The sequence below is a fragment of the Halichoeres trimaculatus genome, unplaced genomic scaffold (genome assembly GCF_033239565.1).
Source record: "Halichoeres trimaculatus isolate MK-OKI-2021-1 unplaced genomic scaffold, fHalTri1.1 fHalTri1_scaffold_22, whole genome shotgun sequence".
Taxonomy (NCBI): Eukaryota; Metazoa; Chordata; class Actinopteri; order Labriformes; family Labridae; genus Halichoeres; species Halichoeres trimaculatus.
Genome location: NW_027437200.1, coordinates 23,704,088 through 23,728,597, shown reverse-complemented (window position 1 = coordinate 23,728,597; position 24,510 = coordinate 23,704,088). Strand labels below are relative to the sequence as shown.

The 24,510-nt window shown below is 42.0% G+C and overlaps 3 protein-coding genes across 5 annotated transcripts; all 3 read left to right on the top strand.

Moving 5' to 3' along the window:
* The first annotated feature begins 1,788 nt into the window (after window positions 1-1,788).
* On the top strand, window positions 1,789-5,602 carry LOC141811265 (endothelin receptor type B-like). Of its 2 annotated transcripts, none has more exons than XM_074699252.1 (7): window positions 1,789-2,725; window positions 2,987-3,114; window positions 3,258-3,456; window positions 3,758-3,910; window positions 3,984-4,117; window positions 4,741-4,849; window positions 5,083-5,602. In XM_074699252.1, exons 1-7 carry the CDS (start codon window positions 2,072-2,074, stop codon window positions 5,128-5,130), a joined length of 1,425 nt encoding a protein of 474 aa, XP_074555353.1. In that variant the 5' UTR covers window positions 1,789-2,071; the 3' UTR covers window positions 5,131-5,602. The 2 variants fall into 2 exon arrangements, with proteins under 2 accessions (XP_074555353.1, XP_074555352.1); XM_074699251.1 differs by having other exon boundaries at window positions 5,039-5,602.
* Window positions 5,603-6,312: 710 nt separating this feature from the next.
* On the top strand, window positions 6,313-11,472 carry LOC141811049 (transmembrane protein 184C-like). Its single transcript, XM_074698901.1, has 12 exons — window positions 6,313-6,601; window positions 7,536-7,708; window positions 7,820-7,950; window positions 8,158-8,194; window positions 9,418-9,623; window positions 9,707-9,781; window positions 9,854-9,947; window positions 10,131-10,243; window positions 10,330-10,429; window positions 10,514-10,591; window positions 10,669-10,762; window positions 10,842-11,472. The coding sequence occupies exons 2-12, from the start codon at window positions 7,592-7,594 to the stop codon at window positions 11,123-11,125; spliced, it is 1,329 nt and encodes a 442-aa protein (XP_074555002.1). The 5' UTR covers window positions 6,313-6,601; window positions 7,536-7,591; the 3' UTR covers window positions 11,126-11,472.
* Window positions 11,473-14,938: 3,466 nt separating this feature from the next.
* LOC141784414 (NLR family CARD domain-containing protein 3-like) lies at window positions 14,939-24,436 on the top strand. 2 transcript variants are annotated; one of them, XM_074662245.1, is made up of 10 exons: window positions 14,939-15,019; window positions 18,831-18,927; window positions 19,076-19,165; window positions 19,891-19,992; window positions 20,189-20,361; window positions 21,034-22,792; window positions 22,959-23,132; window positions 23,235-23,408; window positions 23,553-23,599; window positions 23,809-24,436. In XM_074662245.1, the coding sequence occupies exons 1-10, from the start codon at window positions 14,950-14,952 to the stop codon at window positions 24,339-24,341; spliced, it is 3,219 nt and encodes a 1,072-aa protein (XP_074518346.1). In that variant the 5' UTR covers window positions 14,939-14,949; the 3' UTR covers window positions 24,342-24,436. The 2 variants fall into 2 exon arrangements, with proteins under 2 accessions (XP_074518346.1, XP_074518347.1); XM_074662246.1 differs by lacking the exon at window positions 14,939-15,019 and adding an exon at window positions 17,550-17,746.
* Window positions 24,437-24,510: the final 74 nt, after the last annotated feature.

Sequence of the window (24,510 nt, the reverse complement as noted above, 5' to 3'; positions counted from 1 at the left end):
AGATTAAGTTCACTTTTGGGAAAAATGTGTACACGAGAAAAATGCGTCTAAATCAAAATGTTCAATCTAAATCTGAACGTTGGGTCTAATCTAAATCTAAATCCTTTTCCAAGTGTGGAACACAGTCGCTAATGTGGCTACTTTGTATAATATCTAAACATTTATCTACACACTCGGCGAGTGATTTAGATTGAGACCCAATATTCAGATCCAGATTTAGTTTTAGTATTTTCATCTATATTTCACATTAAGATTTTGTATCTAGTTTTAATAAATCAGTCAATCAGGCTTTATCTGTATAGCAGCGAATCATAACAAACGTTATCTAAGGAAACTTTCCAGAAACATGAACAGGTCTACATCCGTTAATGTTGATAAAATGTTATTAACAGAAACCCAACATCAAGAGACTGAGATGAAGATTGAACATTTAGATTTATTTTTCATGTGTAAACATTTTACCAAGTATATATAACTGTCTGTTTTGAATGAGTTCAGTCTCAAATGAAAGAAAAACAAGCTAAATGTGAGAAAAGTGAACTTCATCTTCACAAAATGTCACCAAAACAGTGACTGAAGTTTTACATTTGGCGCCCCACAGTCTTCATGTGTGTGTCTGCTGTAGGACATTCATGAGCTGAGCTGCTCTCACTCTGAAGTGCTTTCAGTTTTTCCTGCTTATACCCCCCAGCCCCTAGCCAGGTTTACTGTTAGGATTCAGTTTCATCAATCTCAGTGTGAGGAGCAGCAGATGTTTCCAGAGAAAGAGCTGTGAAGAGAGGAGAGCACCACCTGCTCTGAGTCTGACAGCAAACAAACACAGGCACAGGTCAGCTGCTGGAGACAGACGCACGTTCAGCTCAGCAGACAGATACGATCTCTGAGAGGAGACGGAAACCAAAGCAGAGCAACATGAGCGGACACACTGGACTCACGTCCATCAGGACGACTGTGACTCGTCTCCAGTGACGCTTCGTACGCTCTCTTCAAAGATTTAAAGTCTGGTTTCTTTTTTCCTCACTCGACAGATTTCACAGACCAGGATCACCAAACTCCATCCACTGCGTGACAGACCGTACCCAAAAACTGTTTCCAAACAAGACTAAGGTTCCAGAAAGACTCCTAAAATCAAAACAGGTGCACACTTAGCAGGAAGAGCAGGCTCCTACAGGATTCTGGAGACAAAGAAAGTTCTAGAAAATTTCATGAAGCTTAAAGAGTTTAGGCTGCAGGTTCTTGAGTTTGTTCTAGAGTTACAGCAGAGAGGTGATAAAGTTCCTGGTATCAAAGGAGTTTCTAGAACTTGTTTCTAAAACAAATTCAGCAATAGGAGCAGCTTCCCACAGAGTTCCAGAATCATAGAGTGTTCTAGAATCAATTCCAAAGGGATTCTGGAATCAGTCAAGTTCCCAAAACTAAGCAAAAAGTCATGTTTTAAGAACTTCCAAAGAGGTTCTGGAATCACATTTGGTTTCTGTTCTGGAGCTAGACTGATTCTCAACTCCAAAGTTTCCTCGTGGATCAGAGCAGTTAGAAAAGGGTTCTTGAATTAGCATAGGCTCTGGAATCTATTCATTAGCTACACTGAGTTCTGAAATATCTGCACGGTCCAGGATGCATGCTCTGGAATCAAAGTAGAAGGGTTTTATCAGGCACCAGTTCCAGTGTTTTCAAGTGTTTTCTGGAATCTGTGGTGAAAGGGGCTGAAGTGAAGATCCCAGGAGTTTGCTACAATCCAGGTTCCAATGGTTCCAGTGGGGTTTTAGAAGAGCTTTTTAGGCTCTAGAACAACACAGTTCTAGAACTGTTTTTGGGACAATAAACCAAAAGGCTCCATTCTAGAATCAAAGTGAGCTCTGGAATCTTCTCTGATGCTGCACAGAGTTCAGGAGCACTGTCTAAGGAATAACAGAAGTTAAAAAAGAGTTCCGGAATCAGAGAGTGTTGTAGAACTTGTGTCGAGAACAAGCTCTGTAAGAAAACAAAAAGTGGGTTCTAGAGTCTGATAAGAAGCTACAGGAAGTTCAAGAATCAGTAAAAGTTCAAATATCTGCTCCAGTCACACAGCAAGATGGTTTTGGGAGCCTTCAGAGTGGAACTAGAACACTGTTCTGGATTCAAAGCTCGATCCAGATTAGGTCCCAGGTCTGGACCCACACCTGGGCTGTTTACTGTGCTGCTGGCCGCCCTGTGTTTCCTGTCTGTGGATCCTGCCGGATGCCAGAGCAACTCCTCATCTGAGCCAGCTCTCCCAGATCTCATGATGATGGACCAGCCTGACCTCTTTGGCACTGACTTACCTCTAGAACCAGAGCTGGACCTTCAGATCCAGACCCAGGGCAGAGAGACCCATCTGGTGCAAGAGACCGTAAACAAAGCCCCGTTGTCTCTGGAGAAAGGAAAGACCAAACATTCCACTAAGCTAAAACTGAAACCTGACAGAAAGCCTCACTCTTCTTCTGCCAACTCATCTCTGGTGGTTCACAAGCGCCCGGTATCGCCCCCTAGCTGCGTTCAGACCACATCCATCCACACAGCCTTTAAGTACATCAACACAGTGCTGTCCTGTGTGATCTTTGCTGTGGGGATCATCGGAAACGCCACCCTGCTGAGGATCATCTGTCAGAACAAATGCATGAGGAACGGACCCAATGTCCTGATCGCCAGCCTGGCCCTGGGAGACCTGATCTACATCGCCATCGACCTGCCCATCAACGTCTACAAGGTACTGAACACGATGCTGACTCACAGTTACCTCAGACTTAGTCAGGCTGGGGAAGTGCATCATGGGATATCTGCTGTGCTGTGTGTCTCAGACGGCACAGTGAGTGTTCCCCTGATAGTGACACCAAAATATCCTGACACTGATAACACACCACACACTGATACTGAGTTAATCTGTGTGTGTGTGTGTGTGTGTGTGTGTGTGTGTGTGTGTATGTGTGTGTGTGTGTGTGTGTGTGTGTGTGTGTGTGTGTGTGTGCAGCTCCTGGCCATGCGGTGGCCCTTTGCTGACAGTGCGTTCGGCCTGTTTCTCTGTAAGCTGTTCCCCTTCCTGCAGAAAGCTTCAGTCGGCATCACCGTCCTTAACCTGTGTGCTCTGAGTGTGGACAGGTAACACACACACACACACACACACACACACACACACACACACACACACACACACTTTTTATTCCTAGTTTCATTAAAGGCCGGGGTATTAGTCTTGTCTAGGGCCCATGACAAGGATAAAAACCTCTGACCCTTGCCTGTAGGTACCGTGCGGTGGCGTCCTGGTCCCGGGTTCAGGGCACGGGTATTCCTACAGTAACCGCGGTGGAGATTGTGGTGATCTGGATGCTCTCTATGGTGTTAGCTGTGCCAGAGGCCGTCGGCTTCGACATAGTGACCTTTGACTACAAGAACACCACCATGAGGACCTGCATGCTGCAGCCCAAGACGCCGTTCATGACCGTGAGTGTGTGTCTGTTCCCCGCCCCACGCTTTGTTACACTGATCCAAAGATGAGGAGCCTGGTTGTGGTTCCAGAAAGAGAATGAGGTTCTAGAGTGAGAGTTTTTTGTCGGAGATTCATCCAATGATTATGGTTCCGCTGTGATGTCACAGGTCGTAGGTTTAGTCCGGAATGTTTTGGGGATTCCAGAATGTTGATGACACCCAGAATGTTTGAGTGTTCTAGAACTGAAGGGATGGAGTCTGGTGTTTTCAGAGCAGTTTGTTGTACTGTTTGTTTCATTCCGTCTTTCTGATCTAGATCTATCGGGACGCAAAGGACTGGTGGTTATTTGGCTTCTACTTCTGCGTCCCTCTGGTCTGTTCGGCTGTTTTCTACGGTCTGATGACTGCTGAGATGCTGCGACATCAGAAGGGAAGTCTCAGGATTGCTCTGAGCGAACACCTTAAACAGGTAACACATACGGTAAAAAAACACTGACTGTTGCTTGTGTTGTGATCTCTAACGTGGAATGTTCTCCCTGCAGCGTAGGGAAGTCGCTAAAGCCGTGTTCTGTCTGGTTCTGATCTTCGCTCTGTGCTGGTTTCCTCTTCACCTGAGTCGACTGCTGAAGAAAACCGCCTACAAACCTCACGACATACATCGCTGTGAGCTGTTAAAGTAAGTGTTTTCTGTTCCTGATTGACAGGAAGGTTCTAGAATCTTGTTGGGCATCCCATGAGATTCAGTGTTCCGGAATATTGTGAGGGTTCTAGAATGTTGACGATGGGTTGTACCCTGATAAAAGCTGGAAGCCCTAAGCCAGAATGTACTTTATAGAACCCTGAAGGGAAGTTTAGAGTCACAGCAGCAACACAAGAAAGTATACATTCCCCATGACCATGGAAGGAAGGACAGGTCGATGTCATCTCTTCTTAGCTCACAGCGCACCACCAGCACTTCATCCTCACCTTCTTCTCCTGAGCTTGCAGGGAACATTGAACCTAGCACCAGTTAGCATTGGCATGCCACACACTGCTGACAGCTGATGTCTCTTGTGTAAACTAGGTTCATGGTTACATGTAGGATCACTGAACAAACACAAGAGCAAACAAAAAATTAAAACACCACGGCAACCAGTTTGGTGTCAATGACTGACAAATGAATTTAAAGAGAACTAGAAAAAGAAAGAAAGGGGGAGTTGCAGGTTTGAATTCCTTCATGGTGAGCACTTAGTTATCTCCTCTATATCAACAGTCCTTTCCTTCACTCACATTCTTCTTCTTCTTCTTCTGTGGTCACAGTTTCCTGTTGGTGCTTGACTACTTCAGCATCAACATGGCCACCATCAACTCCTGCATCAATCCCATAATCCTCTTCTTTGTCTCCAAGAAGTTCAAAAACTGCTTCAAGGTGAGAGACAACTTCAGAGAGACAGTTATTACACAGAAAGAATACTTGATGTTGCATCCTGGGAAATGTAGTTGTAAATATCTCCAGGGATAAGTCATTTCTGTAGTAACTGGGCCTCTGTCTGTCTGTCTGTCTGTCTGTCTGTCTGTCTGTCTGTCTGTCTGTCTGTCTGTCTGTCTCTCTGTCCAGTCCTGCCTGTGTTGTTGGTGTTACTCTGGCTCTCTCTCCAACAGCATGCTGCCGCTGCACCATGGGACGAGCCTGCAGTACAAACACACTGACCACTGACAGGGGGCGCCAAACAACCACACCGATACCACAGAGAGCCACTGTATTTATCCTGTAGCCCACAAATTTATCCTTCATTCAGCTCTTAATGTTGTTTTTTTATTATATATTAGTCTTAGAGTAAATACTTAAAGCCATAATGTATATATTTTTTGTTATCTACATCACTGTATAGTATATTTATAGTTATGACTTCTGTGTGAAACATTTAATTACAACTTCACTATCAAGGAGCATCAGCACCCTCCAGTGGCCAAATATTTTATTACGTCTCAGAATACTGACAGAAACTCTTCACTACTGATGTTTTTTTTTCCTGTTTTTCAGGCCTCAGTGATCAGATTTTGGGCATTAAATGAGATAATAACAGTAAATTGTAATTACCAATAAAGATCTATTTATGTATCTCAGCAGGATCTGTTTTTCTTTGCATCATTTCCTACAATGTAGAATTTTGTGCCTATAACCCACCAAAGTTTGTTAATTTACTTTGACTTTCTGTTTGTGTATTTCACATCACTTCAAGCTCTGTGAACACGTGAATAAGTAACAAGTGTCCAAATATTAGATATTTGGATTGCTAAATCTGGGCATAAACTTTAATGTCAGATGTAATTTTGGTCACGACTTGTGTTTTTTTTTTTTCAAGATGTACCTAAGAACCTGTAGAAACATGCTTTTAAAATAATTATAGATTACGTACTTTTTAAATGCACTGTTGACTCTTTTTATTTGCCTAATATTTGATTTTATAACTTGCATATTTCAAATACTTATGTTCATATTTTGATTGCTGGGGGAAATAAAAGATATTTTTACAGTGTAGTTTAACTGCTCATATTTGTGCTCTATCATTTTTTTGTGTAATTATTATTTAAATGTCTGAATTATATAAATGTATCGTTTATGTATTCCTAAGGTTAGTTTTTCTTTTTAAATGAAAAAAAACAAAAAAAAAAAAAAAAAAAATTAAATACTGTTTTCAATGGAGACAGTTGTGGACGAAATGCAGACAAATATAATTTTTCAATTATAAAATTTTATTTTTAACTTTTTTCCTATTTTAATCTGATTTATTTTATATATATATTATAATGAATTATTTATATTATATATATATTTTTTCACTGTCTTTTAATTCGTGATCTGCGCATCACGTGACTGGAGAAGACCGCGATTCCTCCTCGTGACGTGGGCGCGTAAACACGGAGCAAACCGGAGGAGGCAAACACGGACCGAGGCAGCACCCGGACTCAGTGGGCCGTGGGACCGTCCTGGATGGTTGTGATTTCCCGCTCTGATGGGACGGTGATCGGTCAGAACGGGACCAACGGGAGTGTGTGTGTGTCTGTGTGTGTGTGTGTGAGGAGTCGCGCGGAGGAGGGATGCGTTGCCTGGTAACAGAACCAGGCGCGAGGGAAAAGCAGGCCAACCGTCACTGAGTGATCATCTTCAGCTCCAACGGTCATAATCTCTCATCATCTGACGACATTTCATCGATTTATCACCTGTTTTGTTCCCACAGCGACCTGTTTTCACTGTGTGCGCGATAAATAATTCACCTCTGTCTATTTTTAGACGAGTTTATACCAAATACATCCTGTAATAACCGTTTAACGTGACTGTTTGACGTTAGAGTAGCTAACGTAACCTGGAGACCATGTTATTATCATACTTTACATGTAGTTTAATAACATAACATGTCTTAAGGCTCCATATTTGTTATTATGAATTGATAAAATGCATCAAACAGCTTTTAATACCAAATTTTAATTATGTGAAAATAATTTTTAACAGAAATATGTTTTTTATGTTGACCGTTAAAGGTGTTTTTAACAACAAACCAATCAGATTAAGTCAAATGGAGACGCTACAGTAAGCTAGTTTAGAGTGCTGCTGCTAAGTTAGCTCTGATGTTTAGCGAGTAAAACTGAAAATCTGCAACTAATCATTATTTTTTACTAGTTCAGAAAAAAAATGTCTGTTGTAAATGTATTTATTTAACGAACTCAGTTTGAAGCTCTAAAGATAAAAACGCTATTAGCATATTTTAGCAGAAACAGTCAAAGCATTTTGGTGGATTTTCTTACACAGTTACTGTAAACAGCTAATTTTAACCTGTTTGACCACTGGGGAGTTAACAATTATATTTTTGTTACAGCTAATTCATAATAGCTAACTACTACAAGGACATAAAATTTAGATTAAACAGGGTCAAACATATTCAGACCAAAGTAAAAGTTTGTATTTTTTCAGACTTAAAGAAACATAATTAGCATCATTCTTAGTTTAATAGTAATGATATGGTGTTATTGCCAAACGCTCCTATTTAAACGTCCTTAAACAGTAGAAAAACCTCCTCTTATCTGCTTGATGCCTTGACCTTTTGACCCTCCAGGTGAGGCCTGTACCCAGCATGCACCTGTAGACCACGCTCAGGGTGAAGCAGCCATCATGCCGTGTTCGTGTGCAGAATGGAGGAGGTGGATCCGCCCCCTGGTCCTGGTTCTTTACGCTCTCCTGCTGGTGGCTGTGGTCCCACTCTGCATCTGGGAGCTGCAGAAGGACAAGGTGCACGTCTTCATCATCATCATCGTCATCACCTTAAGGACACACCTGTTCAACCTTTGAGCCTGACCTAAACCACACCTCCTTATTTCCTTTCTCCCTCTGCTCCTCCAGGTGGGGACTCACAGTAAGGCCTGGTTCATCGCCGGCATCTTCGTCTTTCTGACCATCCCCATCTCTCTGTGGGGGATCCTGCAGCACATCGTTCACTTCACCCAGCCTGAGCTGCAGAGGCCCATCATCAGGTGGACACACACACACCTTTACCTTTATGACAAGGACCTGTTCAGTTAGAGAAGAAGAGAGTCTCTAACGTTTGTTTTTTATTGTATAATGATGAAAAACAGCTTTAGTTTTGTGTGAACTGCTCCTTTAATCCTCAGTATTTATAACCTATGATCTCACACCTCTCTCTCTCTCTCTCTCTCTCTCTCTCTCTGCATCTTCCTCAGGATTCTCTGGATGGTTCCCATCTACAGTTTGGACAGTGTGAGTCACACACACACACACACACACACACACACACACTCACACACACACACACACACACACACACACACACACACACAGGAAGCACTCTATTAGATTATGTTGCCGTGGCGTCCAGAGCATCCAGCCTCATTAGAAACTTGAGGAACCGTTAGAGACGCTGAGGCCTCGTTACACTCAGACAAACGCACTGGGAGCTCTGTCTTTCTTACTTTCTTTCTTTTTCTTTTTTCTTTTTTTTTTCTTTCTTTCTTTCTTCTTTTCTTTTTTCTTTATTTCTCCTATTCTTTTTTCTTTCTTTCTTTATTTCTTCTGTTCTTTTTTCTTTTTTTTTTCTTTCTTTCTTTCTTTCTTTCTTTCTTTCTTTCTTTCTTTCTTTCTTTCTTTCTTTCATATTCCTGTACTTTCCTTTTTTCCTGTTTTTAATTTGGTTTCCTTTTCCAAATTCCTTTCTTTATTTTTTGTTCTTTCTCTCTTATTTCCCATTTTTAGTCATTTTTCTTTTATCATCCACATTTCTGTCGTTTTTTTTTTCCATTTCACTTTCCTATTATATAAATTTTATTTTTCACAATTTTTTCTTCTCTTTTTTGTGAAATAATTCTTTATCACCATTTTTTGGTGATTTTTTTAAAACATTTTTTCTTGTTTTTATCTTTCTTAATTTCTCTTTCTTCACTTTCTATTTTTTTTCCTCATTTTGAACTTTCTTTATATTTTCTTTTTCCTGTCTTCTTTCCTTTCAGTTTTGTCATTCTTGCTTTTTTCCTCCATTCTTTTCCCCGTCTCTTTTATGTTCTTTCATTTGTTCATCCATACCTCTGTTCTTTGTTCTTTTTTTTTAAATCTTTTTGTTTGCTTAAAAAAATGTCCATCCGTCTTTCTTTCTCAGCTTTTTTCTTTTTTTCCGCTCTTTTCGTTTTCTTAACCGTTCCTTTTCTTTTTTCCTAGTTGCCATTTTTTGTTGTTTTCTCATTTGTCTTCCTTTATTAATTTCACATTTTTTGTTTCTTTTTCTTCTTCCATGGTCTGTTCCTCTTGCTCAGTTCTCTCCGTCAATGATTATTTTTCTTTTTTCTTTTTTTTTTTTTCTTCCACCCCGTCCTCCTGTATTTGAGGTTTTCTTCCTCTCCTCCTGTCATGTGACCCTGGATGATCTTTCATGTGTAGCTAACCATGTTTCCACACTGAGAGCCTTCCTCTTCCTCTTCTTCCTCTTCCAGTGGTTGGCGTTGCGGTATCCCAGCCTGGCGATCTACGTGGACACGTGCAGAGAGTGCTACGAGGCCTACGTCATCTACAACTTCCTGATCTTCCTCCTGAACTTCCTCAGTAACCAGTACCCCAGCCTGGTGCTGATGCTGGAGGTGCAGCAGCAGCAGCCTCACCTGCCGCCCCTCTGCTGCTGCCCGCCGTGGCCCATGGGAGAGTAAGAGGGGGCGGGGTCATGGGGGGCGGGGTCACTCTGTGATGGATGTGGTGTGTTAACAGTCAGACCTGTGTCTCTGTCAGGGTGCTGCTGTTCAGGTGTAAGCTGGGGGTCCTGCAGTACACCGTGGTCAGACCTGTTACCACGGTGATAGCGCTGTAAGTTTCCTGTAGTGACACGCGGCCAGTTTTCAGTTCCAGCCCCTCACACTGACCCTCTGCTCTCTGCAGGATCTGTCAGCTGTGCGGGGTTTACGACGAAGCCAACTTCAGCTTCAGGAACGCCTGGTCCTACCTCGTCATCATCAACAACATTTCTCAGCTGGTGAACACACACACACACACACACACACACACACACACACACACACACAGAAAGTGTTAATTAAGAACCACAGAATGGGACCTGATGGGGACTGACTCACCTTCAGACCCTGCCTCCAGTGGTCACTCCTGGAACTGCAGGTTTCTCAGTAACGCTCTCGCCTGTCACACGCTCTCCCTCCAGTTCGCCATGTACTGCCTGGTGCTGCTGTACCGAGCGCTGAAAGAGGAGCTGACCCCCATCAGGCCGGTGGGGAAGTTCCTGTGCGTCAAACTGGTGGTGTTCGTTTCCTTCTGGTGAGGATGGAGGCCGTTTCCGTTTGCAGAGAGGATGAAAGTGAAGGTGCCTGAGTGTGAACACGTTTCGTCTCTTCTCTCCTCAGGCAGGCCGTGCTGATCGCCTTCCTGGTGAAGGTCGGCGTCATCTCCGACAAACACACCTGGGACTGGGACAGTGTGGAGGCCGTGGCGACTGGACTGCAGGTGGACACGTGTACATGAAGTCATGTGACCTTTGACACTCAGCATGTTTCCACCCTGAGTTATCTGCTCTTTCCGTCTTCACAGGACTTCATCATCTGCATCGAGATGTTCCTGGCCGCCATCGCTCACCACTACACCTTCACCTACAAACCCTACGTCCAGGTCCTCTGCCGCTCCGCCTCTCTGTGAGTCTCTGCTGTGAAATCTTCCTCTCTTTAAACCTTTACTCGTCTCCTCAGGAGGCCGAGGAGGGCTCGTGTTTCGACAGCTTCCTGGCCATGTGGGATTTCTCTGACATCAGAGCTGATGTCACAGAGCAGGTCCGCCACGCAGGTGAGTCCCTCCCTCAGATCCTCGGTTGGTGACTCAGCGACAGGTGAAAAAGACTTGATCTGAGAACCTCTGTCAACAGGCCGGACCTTCCTGGGTCGACCCAACAAGATGTACTTTGGTACCACGGCTCGACCCGAACACACCGAGCACACCGGCCTCCTCACCGCCACCTCCCAGGACGCCATCGCCGCGGCCGCCACGTCGATGCCCTCCTCCCCTTCCTCCAGTGGGCGGTACCAAGGCCTGGGCCACACCCCCGCCCCACACTCCATCTCTGCCCCTGCAGGGTTCACGGCCTCATCCTGGGACGAGGACAGCGACAACTCGCCCCCTGAGGCTGGAAACAACCCTGGGAGCACGTAACCGGACTCTACGGGGCTTCAGGGCCAGAACCTCAGATTCTGTGTGATCCAGGATAAAAACTGGTCTCTGAGATTGATGAACAGAGGTTGTTTATGGACGGGTTTGATCAGGATCAGCTGAGGAAAGCGTCGTTTCTCTGTGATGTTGAAGCCATGTTTGGAAACAGTGACTCAGCTTTAAATGTTTGGCGTCTGTATTTCGATGTCTGATGATGTCATTTTGATAAATGTGTCTGTGTTTAAAGGAAGAAATGTTGCTTTAACGAGGAGGCCACAGAGTTTTACTCTACGTCCTTCTTTAAAATAAAAGAATACACCACGTCACATCATCACAAACTCTGTTTTTATCTGTTTTTGTTCCTCAGGAAGAATTTCAAACCCAAACTTAATGGTCGCCATATTGGAATTGTCGACACAGCCTAACTTTTGGAGCTACGTCTCTGATTATGCAAACATTTGTATCTTCTTATAAACCAATAATACAAAATTTCCACGCTTTGAACACGTATAAGACAGTATATCATATGACGTAGTCTCTATGACATCACCCATTTGCTTCTAATGCAGAGTTTTGAAGCCTATCATCAACAGTAGTCACACGCTAAACTTAGCTTTGTTGAGTCAGGATGAGATAAAGAGGCGGGGCTTAAGCCACATGGGGGCCCACCTGTCAGTCAAACCAGCCATGCCCTTATAAGGGAAACTGCAACTTTTAATAACGAGCTATTCAAATAACATTAAGAGAATTAGAGCCACACTGTTTTTGAATCAGACTGTAAACACGTTTGTTTCTGCAGCAGGCCCCTGGTGGACACTCAGTGTACTGCAGGCTTTAACATCACTGCTTGGTGGTTTTTTTCACCAGAGGTTGCTGCCACTACTACACAGTTTGGCTAATTAGCAACTAGCCAGTTTGTTAGCAAACAAGTTTTCTTGAAAAACACTTTTTCACTGAACGAATTAGCCTGATGGTTTGTTAGATAACAATAAATAGAAAAACATTCAAACTAACGTGTTAAATTAAATAATTATGTATTAGCAAAAAAACTGTCGAAGATGTGAGAGCTGTCCAACAGAGCGCTGTGTGTCAGTCAGAAATAAATGTGCTGGGTTTGACTCTTAGGGAGTAAAATATATTTAAAAAAACAGACTTTACAGACTTTCAATGAGGAACTGAAAACAAACCACAGCTTTAAACCAAATGTACGCCCATATCTCCTAAAACAAGGAAGAGGAAATATCTGCTGGACCAGCTCAACTGCCTCACCACAAAGAAACAAGCTTGCACACGATAATTTTTTTTAAAAAGAGAAAAGAAATACAAAACAAAACAAAGAAGAAGATAAAAAGGCTTTTGGCTGGAGATGTGAGTACCTGTTTTTGTTTCCTTTAACATGTACATACACTCTGACTGAGGAGCTCTTCCCTTTAGTTCCCATTTCGTGTGTAATTGCAACATATAAATCATAACCACTGTTTCATCATCAATGTTCGTTGTAATGAGTGTGATTCTCTCCTCATCACGTGAGGAGGAAACAAACCAACAGGATCAGTGAAACCACAAACTGAAGAAAACCTGGGTCTTTACTATAGAAGATTATCAGCCCTACAGACCCAGGAAGTAGTCACTTCCTTATTAATAACGACCAGAGGTTTTAAAAGTATTTACATGTATTACTGAAGTAGAAGTTTATGTGACCGTGTTACATGAACTTTACCATGAACACTTTTAAAAACAGACAGCAAACAAATCAGAGGCAGAGACAAAGACTGGTTTTCAAGCAACGAGTTTATTTTGATAAAAATGTTTAGATAAGCAATAAATCACTGAAACTGTAGATAAAAACAGATATGATTAAAAAAACACCACTTACTTAGGTTAACTAAATGAAGAGTAAATTAAACCACTGAGGGAAATACTCCAGACTAAGGGAGAGATGGTCACTTGTGCCTAGGATGGGGGTGTAGAAGACTTACCATTCACACGGTGGCCACAACCCTTCACTAACACAAACACGGCAACTAAAAAGAAACAAAATGTGCTCCATGAGAAGAACATGGAAAGTGACAGCAACTCAGACACATTTAAGGGAAAGTGAGGTAGAGGTGGTGTGAGGCCTGTACTTACAGACAGCCCCAACGACGACAACGATGCACCGCTCGCTTGGCCTCCCAAACAAAGAAAGAACACAGGATTAACAAGGTTGTTTCTGCAAAGGAAGAAAGCAATCGACCCAACTGATAACAATAAAAACACTACTCTAAAAGAACCAAAGCAATCAATCCTGAAAATGATTCAAAAATCGAACCAAGCTCAAACATATAAAAGTAAAGACAGCAAACGCTAAAGCCGCCTGAACAAAACAACGAGCTAAACAAAGCAGCAGTGGTAATCAGTCTCAGAAGAGCAGCAAACAAACTGAGAAAGCTCCAAGTAAAATGCAGACGAACTCATGCAGTGCTGTTTTTATAGGGATATACCTATTTGTAATTTAAGGAAGAAGGAGGTGCCGTCATGGACTGAGCTGTGTAAAAAAAACTACGGAAGCCTATCATGTACAAAAAGGCTGCCGGTTACATAAAGATAGTAGGGTTTAAAAATACTTTTGTAGAAGTTGGAGTATCAACTCTAGTTTTTTACTGAAGTAAAACTGTAAAAGTCCTGATTTCAAAACCACTTAGAGTACAAAGTAAAAGTAATGTAAGGGGAAAAAATGTCATTAAGGACAAAAGCTTAGACTGCGGCACAGGAGCCTGAAGTGCCCCCTATAGACCATAATGACCATAAACTTTTGTTAAAATGTTAATGTCAATTTTTTTCTATCCTCATTCAGTTCGGTTAACTTAAATTTTTTAACTGAAACCACTTTAAAGTGGTAATATTTCCCAGAACTCCCTGTTTGATGAATGATTGTTTTACACAGCGCGTTCAGACTTCATGGCTTTCTTATAGAGGTTTCTAATCAGACTGGTTCAGACAGGAACTAAACCTGTGAACCATCAGTTGATCTCTGCTGTTTATTGCATGAAGACGTCAAAGACTGACCAGTATTTAGTAAAACTGAGTCTGTTGATTGACATTCAGCTTAGTGACAGCAGGGAGAAGTCTAGATTTTTGGTATTTCACACATGAGGATCAAGGGGATGTTGATCAAATTCACCTGCTCTGCTCAGACGTGATGCATTCAGGTACCCTCGGAAACTTGAGAATCTGAGAACTATGCTGTTTTTTTTCAGTTTTGTGATTGGACAAATGGTTTGTAAATGGCAATCACAACAGAAGTGAAAAACCTACTGGATGAAATATTCAGTTTAGAAAATTAAACGTATTTTTGATTCAAACATTGATGGAACAAACACAGTGAAATGAATTTTTCTTGGTAGCTTTTTTTTTTGAATATACATTTTTGAATCTTTGAATCATGACCTTTGAGAGCCAGTGGTCTATGTGCTGGTCTTGGTTTAGTCCCTCCTGATCAATGGTCTTCTCTGATCCTGATGGTGTGAATGTCTCTGTCAGCTCCTGGTGTTCCAGTTTAAAGAGTGACCCTGTAAACTGGAGACCTTCAGCTGAACGTGTCAGTGGAGATCCAGGTTACAGCAGTTGGGGGTTTGTGGTTACTTTGTGTCATTTCTCTTTGATTTGATCAACACGTCGCTCCTTCATCTCAGTGTTTCTGAGCCTTTTCTTCTTTCACATTCTGTCAGCAGTTAACAACCAACCAGGTTTTACTTTTACCGCCAAAACGATAATAACGTGCCAGGAAGCAGTTAACTGTCACCAAGTGCTTCCTGTGTGTGCTCATATATCTGCTCCGTCGGACCATGACAGTTTCTTTGAGCCCTGCAGCAGGTGAACCAGAGCGAGTCCCCGTCCCACAGACTGAGCCGTGTCGTAAGTTTCTTTAGGTTTCCAACCTGACTGTAGCTGTTTAACCTGTCTGAATGTTTCCATTGCTAACAGACGAACCAGCTGAGATTTAAACAGGGAACAACATAAAACTGGATCTCCTAAACCCCATGTGAGTTTCATAGAGATGCTCATGGATTAGAGTCACATGGAGGGAAACACGTTTCATCTCTGACATGTTGATCTTCTTCTGTGATTTATAAAACTGAATTATTCAGGCTGAAAAGTTTGGGATCCTCTGAGTTAATTGACTACAGTAACTTTTAGAGCACTTTCTGCAAATTTGATTTGTGTTAAACCTGACGCAGCGTAAGTTAGACCTGATCTTTGAGCTGATGTTCAACATGAACAAAAACTGATTTAAAAGATAGTTTAAACAACAAACGACAGGAAAGTGTTCGTTCATCCTCAAAGGAGGGACTCTGAGCTGTAACTCAGTGAAGGAGCCAAAGAGAGCAGAACAGGACCCAGTGGTGTCAGCTAACACATCAGACACTGTGCTCATATCACAGGTTAGGTTTTAATGTCACAGATTACTCATAGAGAAGACACAGATCTGTCTGCTTCTCTCTGTGTATTCCCCTCCTACAATTTCATGCTCTTTATCATCTCTAGAAACAAAACTAAACCAGTTTTTCCCCTCATTAGCCTCCTCACATCTGCAGATCCTCTGAAGCTCAAAGCTCTGCTCATCAGTAACTGTGGCTCTCTGCTCACTCAGATTCCAGTTACTGGAACTTAAGTCGTCTCACGGCAGCAGATCTGAGATCAGACCTGAACATAACTTTGTGGGGACGTGAGAGGAAACCTGACAGGCAGGGGCGTAGCTACAATTAGGCAAACGCACGCAGTTGCCCGGGGCCCCAAGATCCCCAGGGGCCCCCAAAGCATCTCTTCAAAACTGATTTATGAAGTTATCTTCAGTTGAAAGCATTTCTTTTTTCTAAATCTTACTTCACCTGCTTCAAAATCCATCAAAAGTCTTAATCTGTAATGATGGTTTTGGCTCCTCCCCCTCCCTTCTTATTCAATGGGCTATTCCATGTTACAACACATCTGAACATTTGATTCAGGAAGAAAGTGGTAAAAACACTTTTTACCATTTTTTTCTTATTTTCAACCAAGTGTGAAATAAAAACAATGTTGCTCTGAGATCTGAGATAAACATATCAGACTTTTAGGATTTTAAGGACTTTATCTAGCCCAGGAAACAGGATCATTTTCTCTAAATCAAACTTTTTGAGTTGGTGATAAACATTATTGTATAAATCTCTTTTTTGGAAACATAACTCACTGGACAGGGGGTCAAATAAAAACACATTCACTTTAAAATAATATACCAAAAAGTATGGTAACTGTAAATATCACCTCTTTCAGTAGATTTTTTTCCAGTTTGATGTTGTGCTTGATATTTACATATTTTTTCTTTACTAAATTATTTTTTCAATATTGACCTATTGTAATGTTTTTCACTTCATACTTTCTTGTTTGTTCCTGTTACTCTGTAAATTCCCCACTGTGGGACAAATAAGCTTCAATGGACCATAAAAGATTTCAAATCCAGGACAAAGTGGACTAAATGATGGATTCACTTTTTTCTAAATCAAACTAAAGTACAGAACTTGAGGAAATGCATTTAGTTGTGTTAAGTTACCATGTACAAGATTAGCACTGTGTCATGCCTTGATTCTGGGAAAGAGACAGTGGACCCAGGGAAGGCCAGTCTAGCTCTGAGGAAGAGGAGTTACAAGGACGTGGAGGGCCCCACTGAAGAAAACAAGAGCAGAAACACAAAATGTCTCAATACATGTGCTGGGGATGAAGGGATGAGCCTTAGCTTTAAAATAACAGTTAATTATAAAACATTGTTAAAGTCTGTGAGAATTTTATCTCATCTTAATTTTTATTTTTTCAGTTGTTTTCACCAGACTCTGGGTGAGGTATGATACAACCACCAGAAGTTGTTTGTAGGACATCTGAAAGCTGTCAACCCTTTTTTCTCCAAATACATAAGCAATGCAAAGGGAACCCCACCATTAAATGTTTATTTTATTATTTTTTTGTGTGAATTTTTTATTATAAATCTCGTTTCTGATTGGATGTTTTGATGCTTGACAGTGTAAAGTCCATTGAGATGAAAGCCTTGCATATTGTCTTTGAATAGAGTGTCTGACCAGTAGGGGGCGCCCAGTGACAAAGCTTTGCTGTTGACAGAGTGGAGCAGACAGAACTGATCAGTCTCCTTAAATTTTAGCCTTTTGTACCTTTTTACAATCCCTGAATTCCTTCTTTAACTTATCCCAGTCACCTGACATGTCTGGTCTAATGTTGATTTGTTTAATTTACTTTATAATGCTTATTTTTTTAACCTTGTGTATCCAGCTCTTATTTTTCTCAGTTAATCTGTCATGAAATTTTAGTTCTGCTTTTGAGCATCATGTTGGGAGTCAGAGCACCTGTTTTTATCGTTTCCTTCCACTACTCGGCGCTATAAACCTCTTGTCGATGGTATCTCAGTACAGACTCAGGTTTCCCAGCAGGTCATGAACTAAACTGGGATTATTTACAGTGTTCTGAGGGGGAGGCAGAATGAAGTAGAAACCGAAAGTAAAGTGCGGGTGTTTCCCGCGAATACGAGTCACAGAAAAGTCTTCTCCTGAAATTTAGTCCGAAAAAGACTCAAGAACCGACAGATGTTGCAATCCGTTTGACGTAAGTACAAATTCGAGAACGTGTTACTCTTTTTGACGTCACGGACTCACGTGAGGCGCGTTCTATGAAGGGTTCTGACGAAATGCGCAGTTTGGGCCTACGGAGGCCGGAAGTGCGTTGAGAAATTTTAACAGCGTTAACCTCAGAGTTGAGCGGAGTTTGTCTCGTTAATGATCGATTTTAATAAAGAATAACAGTTTGTGAGGCGGGTGGAGCGTCTCAGGATGTTTAAATCAAAGTAATGGGTTAAAGAAACCTACCTTTGGTCGAGTCTAAAATCTCAAACTGCAGCTGTTAAATGATTAATCCCAGTGGGAGCTCTATCACAGGGTTGACTTCTCTGATATCTGTAGATCTACACATAAACACTCGGTGTCTCTGTGGTACAACTCAAGGAGGTGCATTCTTTTCCGGTAGAAACCTGATAGAAACTTCCTGTAGTCACTGGGGAGAGACTTTCCTTTCCTTTTTTTATTTTTTTTTTAAGGAAGTGTATTTAAGCAGAATGACTTGATTCACACTCTTCATTTAGCAATATATATTAATACATCTGTGGTGACCCAACAGTAACTCATTAAAATGTTTTTTAAAAAAGTTTTCTTCTAATTTAATTTTCAACAAATCAATCTGACAACATGTTGAACTCAATCAGTTTCAAATTCTAACTTTGTACTAACTTTGTTAAATTAACAGGAAAAGCAGTTGAAATCATCTTTCTGTATTAAAAAAAAAAAGTCAACATATTTCTACTAACCCTGAAACTACAAAAAAACGAACTTGGAAAATGTTTGTTGTACTTCAAATTATTCTTTTAAAAATTTTGTTTACAAGCTAAACAACAGCTCTTAATATTAAAAATTACAGAACAGTTAAACTACTTCACAGATGACCTTCCTGTGTCCTCTGAATGCAAAAAGCTAGATCTTTTTCTCTCACAGTGTCAAAATATGTTTCTGTTGTTAATAATGTATCCTAACCCGGTGCATATTCAGATATAAACACAGAAAAAGAAGATAAAAATGTTAATAAAAGTGTCATATTTTTCTCTCCTCACCTCTTGATGAACTGACTTGTTTGTTCCCAGCTGTGAAGATGCCTCAAAGTAAGAAGAGGAGGAGACTCAGCACTTTGTCTCAGTCATCTGAAAAACCCAGCAGCTCCAACCCAGAGGAAGTGGGCAGGTACCATCACTGTCAGCCAATCATAAAAAAGGACAGCTGTGATGTCATGAAAAAAGAAAAAATACACTGTAAAAAATTTGAGTCTGCACTGGTGTTTTAAAATTTTAATGTTTGATGATAAGGAGTGTTTTTTTTTACCTTCTTTCAGTGATGATGAGTCTCCAGCACCCAGCGTCAAAGCCAGGAGCATTTCTTCCATGTCTGAACCGATATATTTCAAAGACACAACATCTCCAAGGTATTTTTATAAACACTTTTTATGTGAAAGCATTTTTTGAAATCAGACCTCTGCAGTTTGAAACTGTGCACAACTTTCATGTTACTTCCAACTCTAAGACGCTGGAAATGTTTGGAAATGATCTGTAAAATGTACGGATATTGATTCCATGCAGTTTTTTTTATGAAATGAATCATAGGCACAAGTCGTGAAATGATTTCTCAACTTTCTGAAAGGAATGGAAAGAAAATGTACTGCATCAACAGGACACTTAGGAGAATTTATGGAAGTAGCTAGTAGCTAAGGAGCTACCCTGTTATTTACCTGAGTCAGTGTTGCCAGTGGAGCCAGTGTTCCTGAGACCGTGAAATGAAGCCAGTCCGCGGTCACGTGACCAGAGCTGTGCCTCTGATTGGAAAATCAAACGATCCTAATAACTTCTAAACCACCGAGTAAGAAAAAAAATCACTCACCGTACAGTGTGTGCTGATAGTGAAATCAGGGTTTTAAACCCAAGCTGTTTTTTTAACCAGGCTGTAAATATGTTTTTAATGCCGTAAAAGTCCGATTTTATCACTGGGTGTGTACGTGACTTCTGGTCTTTCTGCAGCCAGCCTCAAACAGATTCTCGACGAACAGCGACTGTTAGCAGTTCTGCATGGGTTTCGTTTCACCAGATGTTGCCCCTTGTTTTGAACATGTTTTGCACATCTGAACAAATGCTGTATTTGTTGCTCTCCATACAGCCGGCAGACTGAGGAGTCACCAGGACCAAGTGCTGTTTCCATAAAAAGAAGTGGATCCATGGTCAGGCCAATAGACCTTGGTCTAGAAGAAAAAAAACAAAGGTAAAGAAATCTAAATAAAAAACAATCAAAAACTAGCCAAACAAAAACACTTCTTTTGGCTGGTGCATCCAGGAACTGTCTGCCAGCCAAAGATTTATCAAGACACAGTGTTCTTCTTTCCTCTGAGGCTCTTTGACCTGGTATAACTATAAACTGGTAGATTTCTAACTGGACCTGTGTGTCTTTCTACCCTCAGCCAGCTCTCTGGAGAGCCGTCCAGTTGCTCAGCGTGTATGGAGTCTTTAAAGGATCCAGTCAAGATGCCTTGTGGACACTGGTCATGCGAAGAGTGTCTCAGACTGGACTGTAAGACGTGTGGGAAGAAAACAAGATACAAACTGAGACGGCCATTAAAGAACATAAACATTGGTGAGTTCAAATACCCTCAGAAATACCGTCTGAGAGTCTGTGGTTAGAGCTGTGTTAAGGATACTGTATGAGCTGAGACTGGTGCTACTATAAACTGAATTTCTACCCATCCATCCATTTTCTATACCGCTTATCCTGGTCAGGGTTGTGGGTGGCTGAAGCCTATCCCACCTGTCTCTGTGTGAGAGGTGGAGTACACCCCATCAGGATTTACACAAATCCTCTTCATGTCAGAAAAAACGCTTTAAAGGTCTGACTCAGCACCATTTCCATGGTGTCTGAAGCCCAGGGACTGAATACTCCAGTTTGACTGAAACTTCAGTTTTCATGGATGTGATGAGGATTTTTAAGAATCTGTGCTCGATTATTCTTCCTCTAAGGCTGAGATAATGTATCAGTCATGCCATATTGAATTGAAATGGAACTGTGAAACTCAATTCCAATAGTACAAACTTAAATTGATTTTTTTGAACGAGAAGAAGGAATATAGAGTTAAGTTTTCCATATTAGATACAATTTAAAATATTTCAGTTTCAACTCGTGCTTTACAAATTAAATATAATTACTCTAATTCAGTTTTCAGCAGCACAAATCTCAGATCATACCAATGCACCGTATGTGTTGTTTGCTCACAGAAAGCTTCAATGGTTTCATGTGCTTTGATTGTTACAGTGGCCAATGTTTCACAGCAACTGAAGACCGGGATGCAAAAAAGGTTTACCTTGGTATCTGAAGGTAATGGTGATCCAAAGAGTCCCCTGAACAATGTGTACACAGAGGTTTTAATCACCACCAAAAATAACGAGGGGTTGCATGAGGAACATGTGTTCAGACACATCAAACTGAAATTGGGATCAGAATCCCCCTCAAAAACAGTCGACCTCAGCAAGATCTTTGAGCCCTTGCCTGACCAAAAGTGTCGCATCAGAACTGTCCTGACGAAGGGCGTGGCGGGGATTGGAAAATCGTTCTCTGTGCAAAAATTTGTTCTTGACTGGGCCGAAGAGACAGAGAACAGGGACATTGAGTTGGTGTTCTGTATCGCCTTCAGAGAACTTAACCTGATAAGGGCTGACAAAAGCTTACTTGAGCTCCTGACGGAGTTTCATCCTGCACTCAAAGAACAAATGGACTCGGTGGATCTGACGAAAGCCAGAACCATAGTCATCCTTGACGGCCTGGATGAAAGTCAGTTCCAACTGAACTTTAGGACCAAACCGGTAACGTCCATCACTGAAGTGACATCTGTGGCTGACCTCCTTGCAAACCTAATCAAAGGAAACCTTCTCCCAGATGCTCGACTCTGGATAACGTCCCGTCCAGCAGCAGCTGATCAGATCCCTGCAGAGTTTGTAGACATGGTTACAGAGATCAGGGGGTTCAGTGATCCTCAAAAAGAGGCGTACCTCAGGAAGCGATGCAGTCATGACTCAGGCCTCGCTGACAGAATAATTTCACACATTCGCTCTTCACCGAGTCTCGACATCATGTGCCAGATCCCCATCTTCTGCTGGATTTCTGCTGTGTTATTCAAGGAGATCTTTGGGGGCAACGAGGAAGCTGAAATCCCTCAAACTCTCACGGAGATGATGGCTCACTACCTGTTTGCACAGACAACCCGTCGGAGCAGGAAATACAACGAGAACCTGGAAGAAAAAGGGCAACTTTTGAAGAACCACAAGGAGTTTCTTCTGAAACTTGGCAAGCTCGCATTCACCAAGCTGCTGGACAACCATCTCATCTTCTACAACGAAGACCTTGAAAAGTGTGGCATTGATGTAAAAGAGGCAACCATCTACTCCGGATTTTGCTCTGAAGTTTTGAGAGAAGAACAAGTCTTTACACAAAAGGTTTTCTTCTTTGTTCACCTGACCATCCAGGAGTTCTTCGCGGCACTTTTTGTCTACGACTGTTTCACAAATCAGAGAACAGAGGAGTTTGGTGACTTCCTTGATCTGAAGGACGAGGAGCATTCTTTACTTGATCTTCTGAAGATGACCGTTGATAAGGTGCTGGAGAAGAAGAATGGCCACTTGGACTTCTTCATGAGGTTCCTCCTTGGTCTCATGGTCGAACCCAACCGGAGACTCCTTCAGAGTTTGCTGAAGTCACCGGACCAAGACACCGAGAAGAAAATCCTGACTCACCTCAAAGCGATACGCAGGAAGAACCTCCCTCCAGAGAGCAGCATCACTCTCTTTCAGGCCATGGTCGAGATGAGAGACAACAAAATCAAGGGTGAAATCCAGGAATTTCTACGATTGCCAGAACGTTCCAAAACAGAGCTGACTCCCCTGCACTGCTCGGCACTGGCTTACATGCTTCAGGTATCAAAGGAAGATCTGGCGGTGTTGGACCTGAAGAGTTTCAACACGACAGATGAAGGACGAAGGAGGCTGATTCCAGCCGTGAGGATCAGCAGGAAGGCTGTGTAAGTTTACTTTTACCAAAGAATATCAGCTTTAAGTTTTCCTTTATCCTGACACCAACGTGGATCTTCATCTCTGCTTACAATCCCAAGAATCTCTATCGAAGAGATGAAAGTCTGTATGTTGTGAAAAATGCATGGCAGCATCTTACCTTTTGTCCATTTCTAGACTGGCAGACTGCAAAGTGACAGAGGACTGGGTTGAACATTTGGCCTTTGGTCTCACATTCCCATATGTACCTTTGAGAGATCTTGATCTGAGCAACAATGACCTGCAAGATTCAGGAGTGAAGCAGCTCTGTGATGGACTATCAAGTCCACTCTGCAGACTGAAGGCACTGAGGTATTTCCTTTACATTTATTTAATGATGCAAGAAACTCAAAACCAGAAGGTGTGTTCTGAAAGTAGATTACTGATCTTGTTTTCCTGACTCTGTTTCCTCAGGTTGTCAGGTTGTATGGTCACGGAGGAAGGCTGTGGGTACCTGGCCACGGCACTCAAGTCCAACCCCTCCCATCTGACTGAGCTGGATTTGAGCTACAACAACCTGGGGGACTCAGGAAAGAAGCTGATCTCTGAACTGAAGACCGATCCAGAGTACAAGCTCAGCGATGTCAGGTAGCCATTGTATTTCTACAAGAAGGTTTTGACTTTAGTTTTGGCAAGGACCAGAACTGGCACCTGTCAATCTCCAATGCAATCCACTCTATTGGCTTACACTGTTTTTGTGCCCTAAAGTTTTACTCCTTGTGTTTTTGACAGAGTTGACCATAGTGGAATTGAGAGGATGAAACCAGGATTCAAGAAATGTAAGTTGGTCAATTTTTTAGATTTAGAATTCCAAAAAATTGAATGCTTTTTTAAATGTCAAAAGTTAGTGGTTTGCAAAGACAAGGTACCAACTGTTGGAGCTGTTAGAAATGTAAACTGTTAAAACCTGTCTTGATTAAAATTTTACACCACTTCCAAACCTGTCTTGATGTTGGTAATGAACTAAGGTGATTTCTTTTTAATCCAGATGCCTGTGAGCTGACTTTTGACCCTGAAACAGCTCAGGAGACCCTCACCTTCTCTGAAGAGAACAGAAAAGTGGCTTGGGAAGGAGAAGAGCAGGAGTTCCCCGGTGACGAAGGGAGGTCTGGTCACCGCCAACAAGTTCTGTGTCAGCAGGCTCTGGGCGAGCGCTACTACTTTGAAGTTGAGATGATGAGGGTCTTCAGTATCGGGTTAAGATATAAAACCATTGGAAAGAAAGGGGATGTGGATGATAGTGAGCTGGGGCAGGATGTCAGATCTTGGTGTCTAACTTGCTCCGATGGCGGTTGTTCTGTTTTACACAAGGGTGAGAAGATCAGTGTTCCTTCTCTTCGCTCACGGTCTGATCGGGTGGCAGTGTACCTGGATCATCCAGCTGGTACTCTGTCGTTCTATAAGGTTTCCTCTGACAGTCGAACCCGCCTCCACACCTTCAGAACAGAGTTCAGTGAGCCCCTCTATCTTGCTGTTGAGCTTCACGTTGGCTCTTCTGCGACGTTATGTGTGCTTACGTAACTTTCTTGTCGTTGTGACCGAAATAGAGGGTTTCAAGTGTGCGTAATGAAGTCAGGACAAGCTTCACTCACTCAAAATAATGGATGGAGAAAGAATGAGAGACAGTGGTGAAAAGTTTGTATTATATTAGACTTTGAAAAAGCAAAAATTTACCGTTACACAAGTACTC